This window comes from Callorhinchus milii, unplaced genomic scaffold (genome assembly GCF_018977255.1).
Source record: "Callorhinchus milii isolate IMCB2004 unplaced genomic scaffold, IMCB_Cmil_1.0 Scaffold5, whole genome shotgun sequence".
NCBI classification, from domain to species: Eukaryota; Metazoa; Chordata; class Chondrichthyes; order Chimaeriformes; family Callorhinchidae; genus Callorhinchus; species Callorhinchus milii.
The window spans coordinates 52,269,042-52,290,460 of NW_024704746.1; the positions used below are offsets into that span (position 1 = coordinate 52,269,042).

Genomic DNA, 21,419 nt, shown 5'->3' on the forward strand with positions numbered 1-21,419 from the left:
CTTACAGCAACCACCCGCCCCCTCCCCGGCTCGGAGTCAGGCTCTGCCACTGTTAAGCACTCTTGAGACGCTACCCTACCCAGGGCGCTATATAAGTGCAAGTTGCTGTTGCTTTATAAACACCAGGAGGTGACAGTCAAATACAGTTGTCAAATGTTCAATAGTAACGTCTGGAAATGGTATTCAAAATTCTGGGATTAACCTGCTGATTATTAAATTTGTGTAACAATGAGCTGCTTTGTTATACATAAGAATATATATTTTTAGTAGTAACCAGCATAAGTCTCAGTGAGCAAAATACTGTGTGTAAGTTAGAGAGAGAGAGAAGCAACAGGCCTCCTTGGAGAGCAATACAACAACAACAACAACAAGATTCCATTTATAGAGCGCCTTTCACGTCAGGAGGACGTCCCAAGGCGCTGCACAGTTGGGTCATGACCCGAGCAGGGGGGAAATGGTCAGGGTGAGGGGAGGGAAGGGAGGGAGAGAGGAGGGGGGAAATGGTCAGGGTGAGGGGAGGGAAGGGAGGGAGCGAGGAGGAGGAAGAGAGTCGAGAGGGGAGCTGAAGGCACGGTCAAAGAGAAAGGTTTTGAGACCGGCCTTGAAGGAGGAAAGGGAGGAAGCAAGGCGAAGGCACTGGGGGATGGAGTTCCAGAGCCTCGGGGCTGAGAGGCTGAAGGCCCGACCACCGATAGTAGGGCGGTTGGGGCGGGGGACGTGGAGCAGACCGGAGCCAGAGGAACGGAGGGTACGGGCAGGTAGGTAGGGGGATAGTAGGTTGGAGAGGTAGGAGGGAGCAAGGCCGTGAATGGCCTTGTAGGTGAGGATGAGGATCTTGAAATCAATCCTCTGGGGGATGGGGAGCCAGTGGAGGCGAGCGAGGGTGGGAGTGATGTGGTCCCGAAGCCTGGTGCGGGACAGTACACGAGCTGCAGAGTTCTGAATGACCTGCAGCTTGTGGAGGGAGGTGGCGGGAAGGCCGGCGAGGAGAGAGTTCCCATAGTCCAGCCTTGAGGTGACAAAGGCGTGAACCAGGGTTTCAGCAGCGTGAGGGGTGAGGTAGTGCCGTAATCTGGCGATATTCCGGAGGTGATGGAAGGCGGTGCCAGTTGTGGTGCGGATGTGAGGGAGAAAGGACAGCTCAGGGTCGAACAAAACGCCGAGGTTCCTGACTGGCTTTGAGAGGTGGAGAGTGCAGCCTTGGATGCTGATGGTGTCAGCGCCTGAGGTGCGGAGGCGCTGACGTGAGCCAATCAGGAGGGCCTCGGTTTTTCGCACGTTGAGCTGAAGAAAGTTGTCTCTCGTCCAGGACTCGATGTCGGACAGGCAGGCTGTCAGGACATCGGTGGTCGTGGAGTTGAGAGTAGAGGAGGAAAGGTAGAGTTGGGTGTCATCCGCATACATGTGGAAGTTAACCCCATGTTTGCGGATGATGTCACCAAGGGGGAGCATATAGAGGGTGAAGAGGAGGGGACCGAGGACAGAGCCCTGAGGGACACCACATGAGACAGTACGGGGGGTGGAGGAGAAGCCATTCGTTGAGACGAAGTGAAGACGGTGGGAAAGGTAAGAGCTAAACCATTCAAGGACAGTGCCTTGAAGGTTGAGGTGGGAGGACAAGCGGTGGAGTAGGATAGCGTGGTCGACCGTATCGAATGCTGCCGATAGGTCGAGGAGGACGAGGAGACAGAGGGAGCCCTGGTCACAGATAGTCAGGATATCATTGGTGACCTTGACCAGGGCAGTTTCTGTGCTATGAGCAGCACGGAAACCTGACTGAAGGGGTTCAAAAAGAGAATGGGTGGAGAGGAAAGAGCGCAGTTGGGAGGCGACAACTCTTTCCAAGACCTTGGAGAGAAAGGGGAGGTTGGAGATGGGCCGGTAGCTTGATAGCTGCGACGCATCAAGGGAGGGTTTTTTCAGGGTGGGCGTGATGATGGCAGTTTTTAATGGAATGGGGACAGAGCCAGAGGAGAGGGACAGGTTTATGATGTCAGTGATGTGTGGGGCAAGAAAATGGAGCTGGGAGATAAGGAGTGGAGTGGGGATGGGGTCAAGGGAGCAGGTGGTTGGTTTTAGGGATAGGATGAGTTCAGTGACAGAGGGTGGGGAAACGGGTACGAAGGTGTGTAGGGGAGGATGGGTAGGAGTCGGAGTGTGGGAGGGAAGGGGTGGGTGGTGGGTGGAAGTTGGAGGGGAAGTGACCGCGGAGCGGATTCCCTTGATCTTGGATTCAAGGAAATCCAGCATCTCCTCGCAGTGAAGGTTGGAGGAGATGACCTGCGCGGGGTGGCGGGGGGGACGGAGGAGTCGGGATGTGGTGGAAAACAGTAGCCTGGGGTTGTTCTTCGCCTCCAGGATTATCCTGGAGTAGAAGGACGACTTGGCCGAGGCTAGAGTGGAGCGGTAAATTTTGAGGAGGTCCAGCCAGATTTGTCGGTGGACCGTTAAGCCGGATTTGACAAAGGTGCGCTCAGCAGCCCGCACCTGGCATTTCAGTGAGCGAAGGTGGGTGGTGTACCAGGGGGAGGAGCGGGAGTAGGAGACAGTGCGGGAAGTGATGGGGGCAAGAGTACGACAGAACAGAAAGTTTTGTGACAGACCCTTTGTTAGACTTTTAAATTTTTTCCTCCTTGAGAGGGGGAAATGTCATGGTTATCCTATTCTTGCAGTCTTTTGTAATGTGTTAAGAATATGTATATATAACTATATAATATTATTTAAGGGAAATGGTGAAGCCTGCCCCTTTAAAAGGGTTCTGTAAGATTCCAAGTTGCAAAAGCTGCTTGCACCAGTTTGCAGCAAAGTAATAGATCCACGACTGCTTGATTGACAGTCAGCTGACAAGCAGTTGCAGCGGAAAATAATACGTGGGCGCGAGCGCAGGAGAAACCCTTGCATTGGCATCAGAAGGTGGGCGGAGCCACACATGTATATAAGAAGAACAACAACAAAATTACATTTCATGTAGGGAGGACGACCCAAAGCGCTGGACAGACAGAGTTTCGGAACCCGAGCTGGGGGTCGGGATTGCGGAGGGTGGCGGGCAGGGGGGGAAGCAGGGAGATCGAAAGCATGGCTGAAGAGGAGGGTCTTGAGATGGGTCTTGAAGTGGGCAAGGGACTGCGGGATGGAGTTCCAGAGGTTGGGTGCAGAGTGGCAGAAGACCCGCCTGCCAATAGTGGGGCGAGCATAGTGGGGGACGTGAAAGAGGCTGGAGCACGCTGAGCGGAAGGAACGGACAGGATGGTAGGGGGTTAGGAGGTCACAGAGATAGGGAGGGAGTAAGACCATGGAGGGCTTTGAAGGTGAGGACCAGGATCTTGAACTGTATGTGTGTGTGATTAGAAGCCAGTGGAGTCGGGCGAGGATGGGGGTGATAGGGTCAGGGAGCCTGGTGCGGGAAAGGATACAGGCTGCAGAGTTCTGGATGATCTGCAGTGTATGGAGGGAGGAATTGGGGAGGCCGACAAGCAAGGAGTTTGCATAAAGGCTTGATGTAATGAGAGCAAAGAGGAAGTTGACCCCATGTCTGCAGATGATGTCACCAAGAGGGAGCACATAAGATATTGAAAAGAAGGGGACCAAGGACAGAGGCCTGAAGAACGCTGCACGAGAAGGCCGCAGAGAACAAACCGTTTGTGGAGATGAAGTGGAGGCGGTGTGACAGATACGATCTGAACCAGTCAAGGACAGAGCCATGAAGGTTGAGGTGAGAGGAGAGGCCGTGGATGAGGATAGAGTGGTCGACAGTGTTAAAGGCAGTAGGGAGGTCAAGGAGGAAGAGGAGGCAGAGAGCCCTGATTGCAGATGGACAGAATGTCATTTGTCACTTTGAACAGGGTGGTTTCTGTGCTGTGGGCGTCATGGAAACCCGATTGGAGGGGTTTGTGAAGGGAGTAACGGAAGAGGAAGGAGCGAAGCTGGGAATCAACAACTCGTTTCAGGACCTTGGAGAGGAAAGGGAGGTTGGAGAATGGGGCGATAGTTTGAGAGTAGAGATGGGTCCAGGGAGGGTATTTTAAGGATAGGAGTGATGACGGTGTTTTTTAATGGGGTGGGAACAATACCAGTGGACAGGGAGAGGTTTATGAGGTCTGTGATTAGAGGGGCAAGGAGGTGGAGCTGGGAGGTTATAGGTATGGGGTCATGGGAAAAGGTGGTCATTTTCATGTGGGTTATAATGGTGGTGAGAGAGGAGTGGGAGACAGGTTCGAAGGTGTGGAGGGAGGGATGGGTAGAGGCCGGAGTGGGAAGGGGAGATGGGGATGGTGTAACAGATGGAATGTCAGAGGCAGCTGAGCGGATCCCCTCGACTTTGGCATCGAGGAAGTCCAGCATCGCCTCACAGTCGGCATTTGAGGTGAGGATGAGGGAGATGTGAGAGGGTTGGACAGAGGAGCCGGTTGGTGATGGAGAAAAGGAGCCTTGGGTTGTCCTTGGCCTCCAAGATTGTCTTGGAGTAGAATGATGATTTAGCAGATGTGAGGGTAGAGTGGTAAGATTTGATAAGGTCCAGCCAGATCTGCCAATGGACCGTTAAGTTTGATTTAAGCCAGGTACGTTCAACGGCTCGTACCTGTGCTTTAAGGGAATGGAATATGAATATGCTGTAAAGTGAATTGACTGTATATTTGTGGGAGGCAATGCTTGGGCTCCTTGTGGTCGCTAACTAATTGTCATCATTCGGTAAGTCAGGGTTGGTTCATATTTGTTTACTAATGTAGTATTGTGCTGCAAGTTGTGATAGTTATGTTTGATCCCATTGTTGTATATCTGCCATTGTTGTGTACCTTATATGCAAGGTAGCCTAGGGTTGGTAGGTTTTAATTAAAGAGCTGTTGTTTCAACTGAATGTATCCTCAAGTCTCTGTCGTATTCTAGACAAGAAAAGGAGTAAGCAACTTTGTAGTTGTCAACATTGGAGGTCTACTAGTGCAAGACAAGACTTTGAGTGGAGTTGTGCCTTGAAGGAGGCCAGAGAGATGGGGTCACAGAGCCTAGTGCAAGAGAGGACACAATCTGCAGAGTTCTGGATGATCTGCAGCTTGTGGAGTGAAGAGTTGGGGAGGCCGACAAGGAGGGCGTTTCTGTAGTCAAGCCTTGAGGTGACGAATGTGTAATAAGGGTTTCGTGGCCTGAGGGGTGAGGCAATGGGGGAGGCTGGCAAAGTTGCGGAGGTGGGGGAAGGCAGAATGGGTCATGGCACAGATATGTGTGAGAAAGGACAGATGCCTAGGTTCCTGACAGGCTTGGTGAGGTGGAGTTTGCAACCGTGGATGTTGATGCTGCATTTAAGCATTTAAGTTGATGCTGCTGAATTTAAGCATTTCGGAGGGTAATTGTCAATGTCGGAGGTCTACTAGCGCAAGCAGACTCTGATTAGACATTCCAATTACAATAACAACTTACACTTATATAGCGCTCTCCATGCAGTGTCTCAGAGCACTTAGTCAACCAAACAGTTGACTAAGTGCTCTGAGACACTGCGTGGAGAGCGCTATATAAGTGCAAGTTGTTATGTGAAACTCTTGACTTGGTTGAGTCATCTTTGAAATAGTGACTCACTCCGCCAGAGTTAAGAGAAGCAAAAGACACTTAGCACAAAGCGTTAATAAAATTTGCATGTACATCAAAGGGTGTGAACCGTCTCCTCTCTCTCCTGAGAGGTGGAAACCCCTTCAATCGGGTTTCCGTGCTGCCCATAGCACAGAAACTGCCCTGGTCAAGGTCACCAATGACATCCTGACCATCTGTGACCAGGGCTCCCTCTGCCTCCTCGACCTATCGGCAGCATTCGATATGGTCGACCATGCTATCCTCCTCCACCGCTTGTCCTCCCACCTAAACCTTCAAGGCCGTCCTTGAGTGGTTTAGGTCGTACCTCTCCCACCGACTTCACTTTGTCTCCACAAATGGTTTTTCTTCCGGCCCCCGCACTGTCTCGTGCGGTGTCCCTCAAGGCTCTGTCCTCGGTCCCCTCCTCTTCACCCTCTACATGCTCCCCTTTGGTGACATCATCTGCAGACATGGGGTTAACTTCCACATGTATGCGGATGACACCCAACTCTACCTTTCCTCCTCTACCCTCAACTCCACGACCACCCATGTCCTGACAGCTGCCTGTCCGACATCGAGTCCTGGACGAGAGATAACTTTCTCCAGCTCAACGTGCGCAAAACTGAGGCCCTCCTGATTGGCTCACGTCAGCGCCTCCGCACCTCAGGCGCTGACAGCATCAGCATCCAAGGCTGCACTCTCCACCTCTCAAAGCCGGTCAGGAACCTCGGGGTTCTGTTCGACCCTGAGCTGTCCTTTCTCCCCCATATCCGCACAACTGGCACCATCTTCCATCACCTCCGGAATGTCGCCAGACTACGGCACTACCTCACCCCTCACGCTGCTGAAACTCTGGTCCACGCCTTTATCACCTCAAGGCTGGACTATGGGAACTCTCTCCTCGCCGGCCTTCCCGCCACCTCCCTCCACAAGCTGCAGGTCATTCAGAACTCTGCAGCTCGTGTACTGTCCCGCACCAGGCTTCGGGACCACATCACTCCCACCCTCGCTCGCCTCCACTGGCTCCCCATCCCCCAGAGGATCGAATTCAAGATCCTCACCCTACCAAGGCCATTCACGGCCTCGCTCCCTCCTACCTCTCCAACCTACTATCCCCCTACCTACCTGCCCGTACCCTCCGTTCCTCTGGCTCCGGTCTGCTCCACGTCCCCCGCCCCAACCGCCCTACCATCGGTGGCCGGGCCTTCAGCCTCTCAGCCCCCAGGCTCTGGAACTCTATCCCCCAGTGCCTTCGCCACCTCCTCCCTTTCCTCCTTCAAGGCCGGTCTCAAGACCTCTCTTTGACCGTGCCTTCAGCTCCCCTCTCGACTCTCTACCCCCTCCTCGCTCCCTCCCTTCCCTCCCCTCACCCTGACCATTTCCCCCCTGCTCGGGTCCTGACCCAACTGTACAGCGCCTTGGGACGTCCTCCCGACGTGAAAGGCGCTCAATAAATGGAATCTTGTTGTTGTTGATGTCCTGGTCAACAATCTCCAAATAAAATTGGTCACTCATTTGGTTCAATTGGCTGCGGCGTTTCACCCCCAAAATACAGTCAATCCACTTTACAATATATCTTGTGAAGCGCTTTGAGACGTCTCGATACGTGATCAAACGCTACATCAAAGGTGAGGATGACTGTAAGATTGTTCTGCAGACTGGGGTGGAGGGAGTGACGATGCGCACACGCGGGTCCTGGTTTGATTGACGGGACGGGGCGGGAGGCATCGGGCAGGGACCAATGAGGAGAGGTGTTGCTGGAGAGCGGGAGGGGGGGCGTTGCTAGGGGCCGGGCGCGAGCGGAAGGTCGGTGTGAGCGAGGGAGGCAGAGGGTGGGGGCTGCCACGGCCATAGCAACGGCAGTGGCGCTGAAACATGTCTTACTACAGCGTCAGGTAGGAGCACCGACGCGTTTTGGAGATGATTAAAAAAGGACAGGGGTCGCGGCGAGTGTCGGGGGTGGGGGGCTACTCTTTCCTCCCGAAGCAGTACGGTTAGCGCCTGGCGCTCCCGCCCCTCATTGCAACCTCCGCACGAGCCTTGCAGCCCCCGGGGGAGAGGAATGTGCAGAAAGCACTGTAACCCGGCGTCGCAACCTTGGGGTTTAGTTAAGGAGTTTGTTTGTTGGTGTGAAGTGAGAAGCATTTGAATGGGTACCGTGAAACCAGCTTTGACGTGTTTAAAATGTGTTACGTTTTTCTTCAGAAAGAGAGAGGGTGTAAAAAAGGTATTCCAGCTTTTTAAAATATATGCACAGGCTGTGGGACACCTCTCACTGGGTTAAAATCCTCCTTTTTGTGTTTTTTTTCATTGATGGCGAGTTGTGTCTTGTCTTATGGCCGTTTTTGGTCGTTCTGACCTTCGAGTTCAATGTAACTTGTTCAGCTCTGAAAATGGTGTGAGTAAGAACTTTAGCATATTCAGGGCATAGTCATAATAAAGTGCTGGTTTTCTGTATTTTTGGGTAATTTTTTTTTGCAAATTTGTATAATTAAATTATGTCACTAGATGCTTATTTTCAAGTTTTCCAAAGTCTTATTTGAAAAAATTATAAAAAAATACTCTTGTTTCAAAGGTTCTAATTATGAAAATTCCACTGGTCCGATTTCCTGATTTTTCCATGTGTACAGCAGTTTGCTTCTTTAATTCACCTTCACAATACTCCTAAGTCAGGGTGGTCCAACCATTTGGCTGCCATGCGCCAAATTCACTATTTGAGAAAGGTCCGCGGGCCGCATCTGGCCCGAGATCATTTCCAATATTCCAACCTGTTTCCTCCCTTCGTGGTGAATGTCCTATTAGGCCAGTTACAGGAGCTGGCAATGGGAGTTCACAGCGAGAGAGAGGTGGGCCGGCAGGGGGAGGGGGTGAGAGAGAGGTGGGCCTGGGGTGGGGTGAGAGAGAAGTATGTGGCGGGGGGCAGGTGAGAGAGAGGTGTGGGGTGGGGTGAGAGAGAGGTGTGGAGTACGGGAGAGCCCGGGAGAAAGGGGTGGGAGAGCCTGTTCGGGTTGGGGAGAGCCCTGTGGGGTTGGGGAGAGAATGGGGAGAATGACGAGGAGAAGGGGGGGAAATAGGAGGGAAGAGATATAGAAGGGGGTGGGGTGAGAGGGGGGAAGACACTTCCCCTCTTCTCTCAGGCGCGCTCTCTCCCCCTCCTCTCTCTCAGGCGCCCGCTCTCCCCCTCCTCTCTCCCAGGCGCCCGCTCTCCCCCTCCCTCTCTCTCAGGCGCCCGCTCTCCCCTCCTCTCCCCCTCCTCTCGCCCAGGCGCCCGCTCTCCCCCTCCTCTCGCCCAGCCGCCCGCTCTCCCCCTCCTCTCGCCCAGGCGCCCGCTCTCCCCCTCCTCTCGCCCAGGCGCCCGCTCTCCCCCTCCTCTCGCCCAGGCGCCCGCTCTCCCCCTCCTCTCGCCCAGGCGCCCGCTCTCCCCCTCCTCTCGCCCAGGCGCCCGCTCTCCCCCTCCTCTCGCCCAGGCGCCCGCTCTCCCCCTCCTCTCGCCCTCCTTGACCTCTCTGCTGCCTTCAATACCATTGACCACTCTATCCTCCACCATCGCTCCTCTCACCTCAACCTCTGCTGTCCTTGACTGGTTCAGATCAGCGTTGTCCTTGACTCGTTCAGATCGTACCTGCACTTCATCTCCACAAACAGCTTCTCCTCTAGTCCCTGGATTGTCTCGTGCGGCCTTCCTTAGGGCTCTGTCCTTGGTTCCCTCCTCATGAATATCTATATGCGCTCTCTTGGTGACATCATCCGCAGATGTGGGGTCACCTTCCACATGTATGCGGATGACACCCAATTCTATCTCACTGCCTCCACCCTTGACTCCAGAAACACTGCTATCCTGACGGAATGTCTGTGAGATATCAAGTACTCGATGAGAGCTAACTTTCTACAGTTGAACGTCAACAAGACCGAAGCCTCCTGAATGGCTTCTGAAGCCTCATGTGCTGACAGCATCAGCATCCAGGGATGCAAACTCCATCTCACCTAGCCATTCCGGAACCATGGCATCTTGGTGGACTCTCAACTGTTCGTTCCACCCCATGTCTCTGCCTTCCCCCACATCCGTAACATTGCCAGTGCCTCACCCCGCAGGCCGCTGAAACTCTCATCCACACATTCATCACATCTTGGCTCGACTACGCCAACTCCCTGTTTGTCAGCCTTCCCAACTCTTCCCCCCACTAACCTGCAGATCATTCAGATCTCTGCAGCTTGTGTCCTCTCCCGCACCAGACTCTGTGACCCCAACCCTCGCCCGGCTTCACTGGCTTCCCATCCCCCCAAAGGGTAGAGTTCAAAATTCTTGTCCTTGCCTTCAAGGCCCTCCACGGCCTTGCTCCTTCCTTACCTCTGCGACCTGCTAACCCCATGTCAACCTGTCCGCTCCCTCTGCTCAGCAGGTTGTGCTGACCCGTCAGGCCGGCGAAACCCTGCCGGGTCCAACCCACCATCAGCGGTTGGGCCTTCAGCCTTTCTGCTCCCACCATTTGGAACTCCATCCCACGTTTTCTTTGCCTCACTCCCTCCCTTACCTCCTTCAAGGCACGTCTCAAAACCCTCGTCTTCGATCGTGCCTTCGGCCACACTCCCTGATCCTAATCCACAGCTCGGGTCCAAATCCCTGACTGTCCAGCGCCTTGGGATGTCCTCCCATGGCTATACAAATGTAATTTTGTATTGTATTGTAAATCCTGTGAAGTGCTTTGAGACTTCCCCCCCCACCCCCCCTTCCGTCATAATAGGTGGTATATCAAATGCAAGGAATATTATTAATTCCCTCTCTTTGAGACATTTCAACATAATTATAATCCTTGCATTGTATTTCATCACAGGATTGCACTAAGGAGTATAGTGACTGTATTTGTTGGTAAACATGGTAGCCAATTTATGCAAAGCAATGTCCCACAAATAACCATGAAGAAAATAAAGTTTTACTTGGGTGATTGTTGACCAGGTCACCAGGAAAAACACCTGTTTTCAAATTGTACCATGGGATCTTTAACATCCACCTGAAAAGACAGACATTGGACCCCTGGTTTAACTCATCCGAAGAATATGACTTTATATCAAATGGAAAGATTATTATGTTTAATTTGAAGGATAATTCTTCTAACAATGTTGTGTTCTCCCAGTATCGATCAGCTGTGTTAGAGGGTTGCTGATTTAGGCCCTAGAATAGTTTGATATTCCAATATTTGAACCCATAATCTTCTGGCCTTTGTGAAGCGTACAACGAACTGAACCAAGCTGACGCCTTTTTGTTTTTTACGAATTAAGTTACTAATACAGTTCTTTCATGACTCCCTTTTGAGATCCTAGGGCTGGGCAAAAGACGGCCCGCAGAATGGTTCTATCTGGCCCGTCATTGTGTCTAGCAATAGAAAAAATTATAGTTTGTTCATTCCCAGAAAGTTGCACAAATTTTGCATTTTGATCTGACCAAAAACATAGGCCAATCACACCGCTTAGTTGTGTGCACGTGTTGAATCAGGCTGATGTCAAACATGTACGGATTGGCAAATTTTCAAAAATGCGCGTGGCAACCGTGGCAATACGTTTCACTGAAGAGGACGTTAATTTTAAATGAGTTTATCAAAGAAGCGGAAAGTGGACGCTGAACACCGAATATTCTTTTATCAGTTTGGGTGGAAAATAAAACAAATAAAATAAATAAATTAAAAATTAAATCAAGAAAATAAAAAGTGTGCAGTTACAAAATAAGGTGAACAATTTTGCATGTTTTTAACTGGCACTCGATGAGAGTTTCAATGTCAAAGACACAGCCCAGTTGATAATTTTTATTTGAGGTATCACCAAACATTTTGAGGTCACAGAAGAATTGGCATTAATGCAGTCAATGAAAGATATGACAACTGGAGAAGACTTTTTGGAGGCAGTAAATAAGTGTATTTTAAAATTAGGAGTGGAGTGGAAAAAATTGGTGAATGTGACCATCGATGGAAGCCCAAATCTGACAGGCAAAAATGTTGGGTTACTGAAAAGCATTCAAGATCAAGTCAAAGAAACAAATCCAGAACAGAATATTGTTTTTCTACACTGCATTATCCACCAAGAGATCCTCAACGGCAACAGAAGGGGGCCTTTGTGCACAATTTGTATTGCAGTGTCAAGTCATTTATGACAATTATTTCTTTTATTGCATCAGATAGGAAACAGGCTGTTCACCCACTTTCCAACTTTGCAGCAGATTACTGTTTGCGATCAAAGCCTTAAAAAGTATACTTCGTCACTACTTGACTTAAATCCCGAATTTTCCCGCCGATTCCAGGATTTCAATTTGATCGAAAATGACCTGTCTTTGGTCTCTTCACCTTTCTCATTTGATGTTGACAAAGCCCATTTGACCTCCAATTCGAGCTTATTGACGTGTAATGTGATCATTGCTTGCGGAGCAATTCAAATCAGTGCTGCTTCCCAGTTTTTACACCTCTCTTAATGAATATACCTTTCAAAAATAAAGGCTCATGCCAGGAAGATGCTTGTGCTGTTTGGATGAACATAGATATGTGAGGAGACATTTTCTGTGATGACATTCGATAAATCAAAACAGATCTGTGATGACTGATGACCACCTTACAGCAGTGCTCCGCATTGCAATAATGGAGATGATACCTGACTTCAATTGTCTGGTTAACGCACATCGGTGCTTTCATTCTTCCCATTGAGTGAGCTTCTCACATTCTCATCAATATGTGACTAAATGAATCAATATCGAATAAATGTCTGCTCAATGAGTTGTTTTGATTTAACCTAATTTTAATGAATGAATTTATAGACTTTATTTTATGCATGTACAAGTGTAAGACTTGATTTAGAACATTTACATCTGTATTAAGTGTGTGACCCGCGAAGCTTGCCAAAACTCGTGAAGTGGCCCGCCAGCCAAAATAATTGCCCACCCCTGCCATATCTGGTATGTAAAACTAGAGCAATCTATTCAATGTTTCCTAAAGCAAAGGTGTAAAGCAGCAACAAACTGAGTCAGTACTTATGTTTCAACTTTCAACCATAACATAATAATGGTTGGTTAGAACTGTTTAGTTACAGTGTGTTCTATGACAGTTTGAGAAATAACATTTGTGTGTATAAATTCATGACTTGTGTGTGGGTGGATGGGAGTTGTTTAAGTACGATTGCAATTTTCTTCAATGAGGCACTTGGCAGAGGAAACTTTACACATGGATCAGGTTCACTTAAACCAAAGTGACACAACAAACCCTGGATTGTCCAGGGCCTTAGACGACCTCCTATATTGAAGGGCATTACATATAAATGTGTTGTTGCACAGTTTTATGTTCTTGCCCAGATAACAGATTGGGCTGGTGGGGGGTGGACCCTAAAACCAGGGGGAGAGGGGGGAAATCCTTGTGTAAGTTTAAAGTTGGAAGCTCTGGAGTGAGACGGAGAGCCTCAAAGTTGCTGATAATAATTTCATAATAGTCCTTTCATTTGATAAAGCAGTTTATCATATTGTCAAGATATAGCGCTTTACAACATGGTGGGAGGAGAAGGAATAGAAAAGGCTATGCAAAAGGATTGAAGGAACTGTGTAAAGTTTCAGGATAAAATCAAAAGATCTAAAATTAGTATTTGAAATCATAGATTTGATCAGAACCATCTTCAAAAATATTGATGAAATCATAGTTTGAGGACTGAGTACAATTCTAGGCACTGCATAGTGGAGATTAATATAAAAATAATAATCCTTGTATTTGATATAGTCTTTTTCACGTCTTCTGGACATCTCAAAGCACTTCACAGAATATACTGTAAAGTGCATTGACTGTATATTTGTGGGCGAAGTGTGACCGCTAATTGAGCATTGAGATCATGTATTTATGTCTTTATGTATTTAAGACGTCTAGAAGACGTGAAAAGCGCTACATCAAATGCAAGAATTATATATTTTTTAAAATGTGGCTGAATTAATTGGAGTTAATAGAAGTGTTCAAGCTGAAAAAGTTTGAGGGTAAATACTGACAAATAATTTATTCTCGTGATGAATCAATAACAAGTAGACAAGTTCTAGGTAATTTCTAGAAGCAAACAAAGGCCGGTTATAGAAATGTTCATTTTTCACAAGAATTAATTCCGTGATAATAATACTCCTTCCATTTCATAATAGTATTTTTCATGTCAGGAGCACGTCTCAAAGCCCTCCACAGGATATACCGCAAGGTAACGTAACCGTGTATGTCATGTGCAACCATGGCAGCGCACTTACATACAGCAACATCCCACAAACAGCACAATGTGAATGACCAATTTTATTTGAGGGAATTGTTGGCCAGGACACCATGAAAAACTTTCTTTTCAAATACACTTAAATCCAGGTTAACTGGACAAATCGGGGGAGATGAGAGTGGCGATCCGGTCAGGCAATTCCAACAGTGCAATTACGATGCTGGCATTGTAATTGTTTGAACAACAAATTACATATTTTTGGCACCTTTCACATCTGGAGGACGTCCCAAGGCGTTCGGAACAGAAGATAGTAAACAGAAGTTAGCGAATAAATTATTTTTGCTCACAGGATTCAAACAATCCAAATCCCTTCCTCACTCTTTTCGCCTCACCCCCTCACCTACTTTCTTTTTGACCATGCCTTTGAACATAAGATTTAAGAATTAGGAGCAGGAATAGGCCATTCGGCCCCTCAAGCCTGCTCCGCCATTCGATAAGATCATGGCTGATCTTCTGACTTAACTCTAATTACCTGCCCTATCCCCATATCCCCTAATCCCTCTATTTTTAAAAAAATCTATCAGTCTCAGCCTTGAAAATGTTCAAGGACTGAGCATCTACAGCCTTCTGGTGTAGTAAATTCCATAAATTCACTACCCTCTGAATGAAGAAATGTTTGCTCAACTCTGTTTAAAAGGCTGACCCTTAATTTTAAGACTGTGACCCCTGGTTATAAATTCTCCTACCAGGGGAAACAGTCCCTCAGTGTCTACTTTATCCAGCCCTTTAAGAATCTTATATGTTTCAATAAGATCTCCCCTAATTCTTCTGTACTCTAGAGAATATAGCCCTAGTTTATTCAGCCTATCCTCATAGGTCAGTCTCCTCATCCCAGGAACTAACCGAGTGAATCTACGCTGCATACCCTCTAAGGCAAGTACGTCCTTTTTTAAATAAGGAGAACAAAACTGCACAAAATACTCTAGGTGTGGTCTCACCAAGGCCCTATACAGTTGCAGCAAGACTTCCCTACTCTTGTACTCTAAACCTTTTGCAATGAACGCTAACATGCTGTTCGCCTTCTTAGTTGCTAGCTGCACCTGCAAACTGGTTTACAAGGACACCCAAATCCCTCTGAACACTAACACTGTCTAATCTCTCCCCCTCTAGAAAATAATCTGTTTTTTTATTTTTGCTACCTAGGTGAATAACTTCACACTTCCCCACATTACATTACATCTGCCACCTACTCGCCCACTCCCCTAGCCTATCTATGTCCCATTGCAATCTTTTTGTATCATCCTCAGAGCTTACTCTCCCACCTAATTTAGTGTCATCCATGAATTTAGATACGTTACATTCAATGTCCTCGTCTAGATCACTGATGTAAATTGTAAATAGCTGAGGCCCAAGCACTGATCCTTGTGGCACTCCACTCGTCACATCCTGCCAATTCGAGAATGACCCGTTTATCCCTACACTCTGTTTTCTACCCGTTAGCCACTCTTCAATCCATGCTAATATGTTCCCATTAATCCCATGGGCCTTAACTTTGTGCAATAGCCTTTTGTGTGGCACTTTGTCAAATGCCTTCTTAAAATCTAAATATACTACATCTGGTTCCCTCCTATCTAACCTGCTAAATACATCTTCAAAAAACTCTAAAAGATTAGTTAAGCATGACTTCCTTTTGTAAAGCCATGTTGACTCTGCCTAATCTTGTTATGGCCTTCCAGGAATCCCATAGGGACATCCTTAATTAAGGACTCAAGAATTTTCCCTACCACTGATGTCAGACTAACTGGTCTACAGTTCCCCAACTTTTTTCTCCCACCCTTCTTAAATAGTGTTGTTATGTTTGCAATCTTCCAATCAATGGGAACCGTTCCAGAATCCAGAGAATTTTGGAAGATCAAAGACAAGCCATCCACTATCTCAATAGTCATCTCCTTTAAAACCCTAGGATGTAGGCCATCAGGTCCAGGGGATATATCAGTTTTAAGACCTGACAGTTTACCTAAAACCACTTCTTTACTAATATTAATTCCCCCAAGTTACTCGCTAACATTGTCTTCTTGGTTTCCCTCTATTCTTGGTTGGTTTTCAGTGTCTTCTAAGGTGAAGACAGTAGCAAAGTACTTGTTTAATGACTCTGCCATGTCTTTGTCCCCTACTTTAATTCCTCCCCTTCTCTACCTGGTCACAACTTTGGTCACCTTCTTCCCTCTCTCCCTGGCTCAGCCCCGGGATCCGTTATTGTGAAGCGCTCTGAGACACTGTCCGGTGTGGAGGGCACTATATAAATCCAAGTTGTTGTTGCTGGATCAACATACATATACGAGGAGACATTTTCTGTGATGAGTTTCAATAAATCAGACGGCGCCTGACTTCAATTGTCTGGTTAACGCATGTGTGCAAAACTGAGGCCCTCCTGATTGGCTCGCGTCAGCGCCTCCGCACCTCAATGGCTGACAGCATCAGCATCCAAGGCTGCACTCTCCACCTCTCAAAGCCGGTCAGGAACCTCGATGTTCTGTTCGACCCTGAGCTGTCCTTTCTTCCCCACATCTGTGCCACAGCTGGCACTGCCTTCCACCACCTCTGGAACATCGCCAGACTACGGCACTACCTCACCCCTCACGCTGCTGAAACACTGGTCCACGCCTTTATCACCTCAAGGCTGGACTATGGGAACTCTCTCCTCGCCGGCCTTCCCGGCACCTCCCTCCACAAGCTGCAGGTCATTCAGAACTCTGCAGCTCGTGTACTGTCCCACACCAGGCTTCGGGACCACATCACTCCCACCCTCGCTCGCCTCCACTGGCTTCCCATCCCCCAGAGGATCGAATTCAAGATCCTCACCTACAAGGCCATTCACGGCCTTGCACCGTCCTACCTCTCCGACCTACTATCCCCCCATGTACCTGCCCGTACCCTCCGTTCCTCAGCCCCTAGGCTCTGGAACTCCATCCCCCAGTGCCTTCGCCTTGCCTCCTCCCTTTCCTTCTTCAAGGCCGGTCTCAAGACCTTTCTCTTCAAACGTGCCTTCACCTTCCTTCTCGACTCTCTACCCCCTCCTCGCTCCCTCCCTTCCCTCCCCTCACCCTGACCATTTCCCCCCTGCTCGGGTCCCGACACAACTGTCCAGCGCCTTGGGACGTCCTCCCGATGTGAAAGGTGCTCTATAAATGCAATCTTGTTGTTGTTGTTAGTGCACATCAGCGCTTTCATTCTTCCCATTGAGTGAGCTTCTCACATTCTCATCAACATGTGAATAAATGAATAGATATCGAATAAATGTCTGCTCAATGAGTTGTTTTGATTTAACCTAATTTTAATGAATGCCGATTACATAGACTATTTTATGCATATACAAGTGTAAGACTTGATTTTGAGCTATTATTAAGCATTTGCATCTATATTAAGTTGTGACCCGCGAAGCTTACCAAAGCTCGTGAAGTGGCCCGCCAGTCAAAATAATTGTCCACCCCTGTTCTAGGGGCCATTCTTCTCAAGTGAAATACATAAATGTGTTTTGGGAAGCAGTATCATTCTGTCTCAACCAATGTGACTGGATAGCTGAGAAATCTCACCACGTCACACTGGGGTCAGAATCCTATGCAGTATGTTTATCGATTGAGTTTTCATGAATCGTTTTCAGCCTGAGGATTGGAAGGAATATTTAGCTGAATATGACAGACTCTTTATCACCACATATCAGATTCTTCAATTCAAATTAATCTTTAAATGAGTATTTTAAGATCATCAAAGGCATGATAGAGTAGACAGTGGGAGATTGTTTCCCCCCCGGTTGGAGAAACTAAAACCAGGGTTCACAACCTTAAAATCAGAGACCAGCCCTTTCGCACCGAGTTGAGGAAGAACTTCTTCACTCAAAGGGTGGTGAATGTATGGAACTCACTACCCCAAAGGGCTGTTGACGCTCAGTCCTTGAACATATTCAAGACTGAGATAGATAGATTTCTTATTGCGAAAGGGATTAAGGGATATGGGGATAAGGCAGGGTTTGGTTATTAGTTGGAGTTAGATTAGAAGATCAGCCATGATTGAATGGCGGGGCAGGCTCGAAGGGCCGAAGGCCTGCTCCTGCTCCTACATGTTATGTTTTCTAGGTGGTGCATTTTAACTGGAGGTCTGATTTGCAAGCATTCAAGATCTGGAATTTCACTATTCTGATTCTGGGAACTATGGTTTATCTCAGGTCTGAACAGGGAACTTGTGCTACAATTATATCACATGGCTGATTAGGCGATTTTCCATTTATAACTGCAGTGGAATTCGGTTTTACCAGATGCCAGAACAAAACGCCAGGCCCCAATTTATTTGTATTCTTACCAGTTTTAAATATGGCTGCTAATTTGGACGAAAATCCATTAATCCGGCAAAATGCCTCACTGGTTGTATTGAATGTACCACTCAGGTCTTTTATGTGGAGCCTTCAGTCACAAGGGGCTCCTTGATGTAGATGGGAGAAATCAAATTGTGATTGACAGTGGACTCCAGCCATTCACAAATGAAAGGTGTTGTGCTGCCAGTCACTGAGGGGGCAGAGGAATGGGGAAGAAAAAGGGAGGGAAATCGTGATTATTGACAGCTGAGCCAGCTGCAGGCTGTCAATTACCTCAGAGCCTCCGCTGCTATTTGGTCCCCTTCCCATCAATGGGAACAGCAATGGGAAAGAGCTCCGCCCCACTCTGCTGGGCAGGAAAGTACTGGACTGCCAAACAAAGATAAATATATTTTACTGAATTTTGTGAGTATTTTAACTTTAACTGGCAATGTGGTCATCAATCATTACAGATCTATGTTTTGATTTATTGAATTTCATCACAGAAAATGTCTCCTCGCCTATGTATGTTGATGCAAACAGCACGAGCTTCCTCCGGGCATGAGCCATTATTTTTTGAAAGGTATATTCATTAAGACCCAACGACCCTAGGCTCTGGAACTCCATCCCCCAGTGCCTTTGCCTTGCTTCCTCCCTTTCCTCCTTCAAGGCCGGTCTCAAGACCTTTCTCTTTGACCGTGCCTTCAGCTCCCCTCTCGACTCTCTACCCCCTCCTCACTCCCTCCCTTCCCTCCCCTCACCCTGACCATTTCCCCCCTGCTCGGGTCCTGACCCAACTGTCCCGCGCCTTGGGACGTCCTCCCGACGTGAAAGGCGCTCTAGAAATCGAATCTTCTTGTTGTTGTATGACAGGCCTAAAAACCGGGAAGCAGCACTGATTTGAATTGCTCCGCAAACAATGGATCACATTGCATGTCAATAAGCTCGAGTTGGAAGTCAAATGGGGCTTTGTCAACATCAAATGAGAAAGGTAAAGACAGGTCATTTTCGATCATTTTTGACCTGGAATCGGCGGGAAAATTCAGCATGTAAGTCAAGTAGTGACGAAGTTTACTTTTTAAGGCTTTGATCGCAAATCTGCTGCAAAGTTGGAAAGTGGGCGAACAGCCTGTTTCCTATCTGATGCAATAAAATGAATAATTTTGTCATAAATGACTTGACACTGCAATACAAATTGTGCACAAAGGCCCCCTTCCATTGCCGCTGAGGACCTCTTGGTGGATATTGCAGTGCAGAAAAACAATATTCTGTTCTGGATTTGTTTCTTTGACTTGATCTTGAATTCTTTTCAGTAACCCAACATTTTTGCCCGTCAGATTTGGGCTTCCATTGGTGGTCACATTCACCAATTTTTCCACTCCACTCCTAATTTTAAGATACCCTAAATTACTGCCTCCAAAAAGTCTTCTCCAGTTGTCGTATCTTTCATTGACTGCATTGATGCCAATTCTTCTGTGAGCTCAAAATGTTTGGTGGTACCTCGAATAAAAATTATCAACTGGGCTGTGTCTTTGACATTGAAACTCTCATGCAAAATTGCTTACCTTATTTTGTAACTGCACACTTTTTATTGTCTTGATTTAATTTTTAATTTCTTTTTATTTTATTTGTTTTATTTTCCACCCACATTGATAAAAGAATATTCGGCGTTCAGTGTCCACTTTCCGCTTCATTTAGCAAACTCATTTAGAATTAACGTCCTCTTCAGTGAAAAGTATTGCCACAGTTGCCATGCGCATTTTTGAAAATTTGCCGATCTGTACATTTCTGATGTCAGCCTGATTCAATACGTGAACACAACTAAGCAGTGTGATTGGCTGATATTCCCGGTCAGATCCAAATGCAAAATTTGTGCGACTTTCTGGGACTGAATGAACTATAATTTTTTCTATTGCTAGACACAATGACGGACTGGATAGAATTATTTGGCGGGCTGGATATGGCCCGGGGGCTGCCTTTTGCCCACCCCTGAGACAGGGAATGGATCAGAGAGGGAAAATCTGTAAACTGTGCCACGTTTGGTGAACCTTCTTCGGAAATGCATTTATTTTTCTTTAGTTATCAGAGACCTGTCAGTACTGGTCTTACCATGGGGCAGTGAGAGTCATGATTAGAGGGAGCGAATATGGCTCCAAAGAAACGTTGCTCTCGTTGGGCACTACAGTGCATCTGATTGGTTTGACACTGATCTCGAGGATTCCCAAAAGAGCTGAACGTTAAGCTGTAACTGATGGCAGAATAAATAATCATGGGAGAAGTGGCTTGCAATGGCATCTCCTTGTGTTACAGTAATAGAACAGCAGCAGTATCAGTGTAATATAACCATAACTCACTGAAATGCACAAATAATTGAAAAACTTCACCATGAATGCTTGGCCTGTTTTATTGCTTTGCCTTCTTTAACTGTTCTCGATCAGTGGTATTTTATTTCAACTGTTGCCATTCTGTTTTGACCTAACCTTTTCATTCTTGACATCGTCTTTTCCCCTCTCTCATTGCTCAGTTTAGAAGTTGGAAGCAGCTTTATTTGTCACAGTGTTTCAAACCTACTGTGGTGGCTACTAGGATCACAGTCAGGTTTGAATCTTGGTCTTTGCTGAGTTAGCTGATCTCAGCTCTGGCAGTTCTAGCTTGAGCTGGGCCGAGTGTCCCCTCATGACAAAGAAGGAATCAAAGAGGGAATCAACTAGGGTCCTTGATCCTGAAGGCTGTCCAGAAACCATATCTGTGAATGTGTGTGTGCTTGTGTGTGTGGACAAATGGAATGTGTGAGTTTATTGATTTTGTGAGATGATTTAATCCAGTAGAATGATATGGAGAACATAGCACATTTGGCTCATATTAGTCTGTGGGCTCATTTGGTTGTATACTTGTATGTGAGTCAGAATATCAAGAACAACATTGGGACTTTGAACCCAATCTAGGCTGACATTCCAAGAGTGCTGGGAGAGTCTGCAAAATCATTGGAGTGGCCATTCCTTTGAGGAGATGTGAAACCAAGGTCCTGTATGCCTGGTAAGGTGGACTTTAAAGTCCACCTTACCAGGCATACAGGCATAATTTGATAAAGTAAAGGAGTTTCTCTCAGTGTTCAAATGAGGACTAAATAAAACCTTGTGAGACAATATTTTGCGCAAATTGGCCCCTGCGCTCGCTTACAAATACACAGTCACTACATTGTAGTAAATCCTTTGAGAGGTTTTGTGTTTGAACGACGTGATTGGGCTTGATATCAGATGTGCGTTAATCAGCATATACTATTATCAGTGGTGGGCAAATGCAACTT

At 47.4% G+C, this 21,419-nt stretch overlaps 1 protein-coding gene across 5 annotated transcripts in view; it reads left to right on the forward strand.

The window, feature by feature from the left end:
* Positions 1 to 7,203: 7,203 nt before the first annotated feature.
* The window catches only part of LOC103186225 (TUB like protein 3), a 78,164-nt gene continuing 63,948 nt past the window's right edge, over positions 7,204 to 21,419 (forward strand). For all 5 annotated transcript variants that reach the window (XM_042335311.1, XM_042335313.1, XM_042335312.1 and 2 more), the window contains exon 1: positions 7,204 to 7,454. In XM_042335311.1, coding sequence (XP_042191245.1) covers positions 7,435 to 7,454 — 20 coding nt within the window. In that variant the 5' untranslated portion in view covers positions 7,204 to 7,434. The remainder of the gene's footprint in view (positions 7,455 to 21,419) is intronic.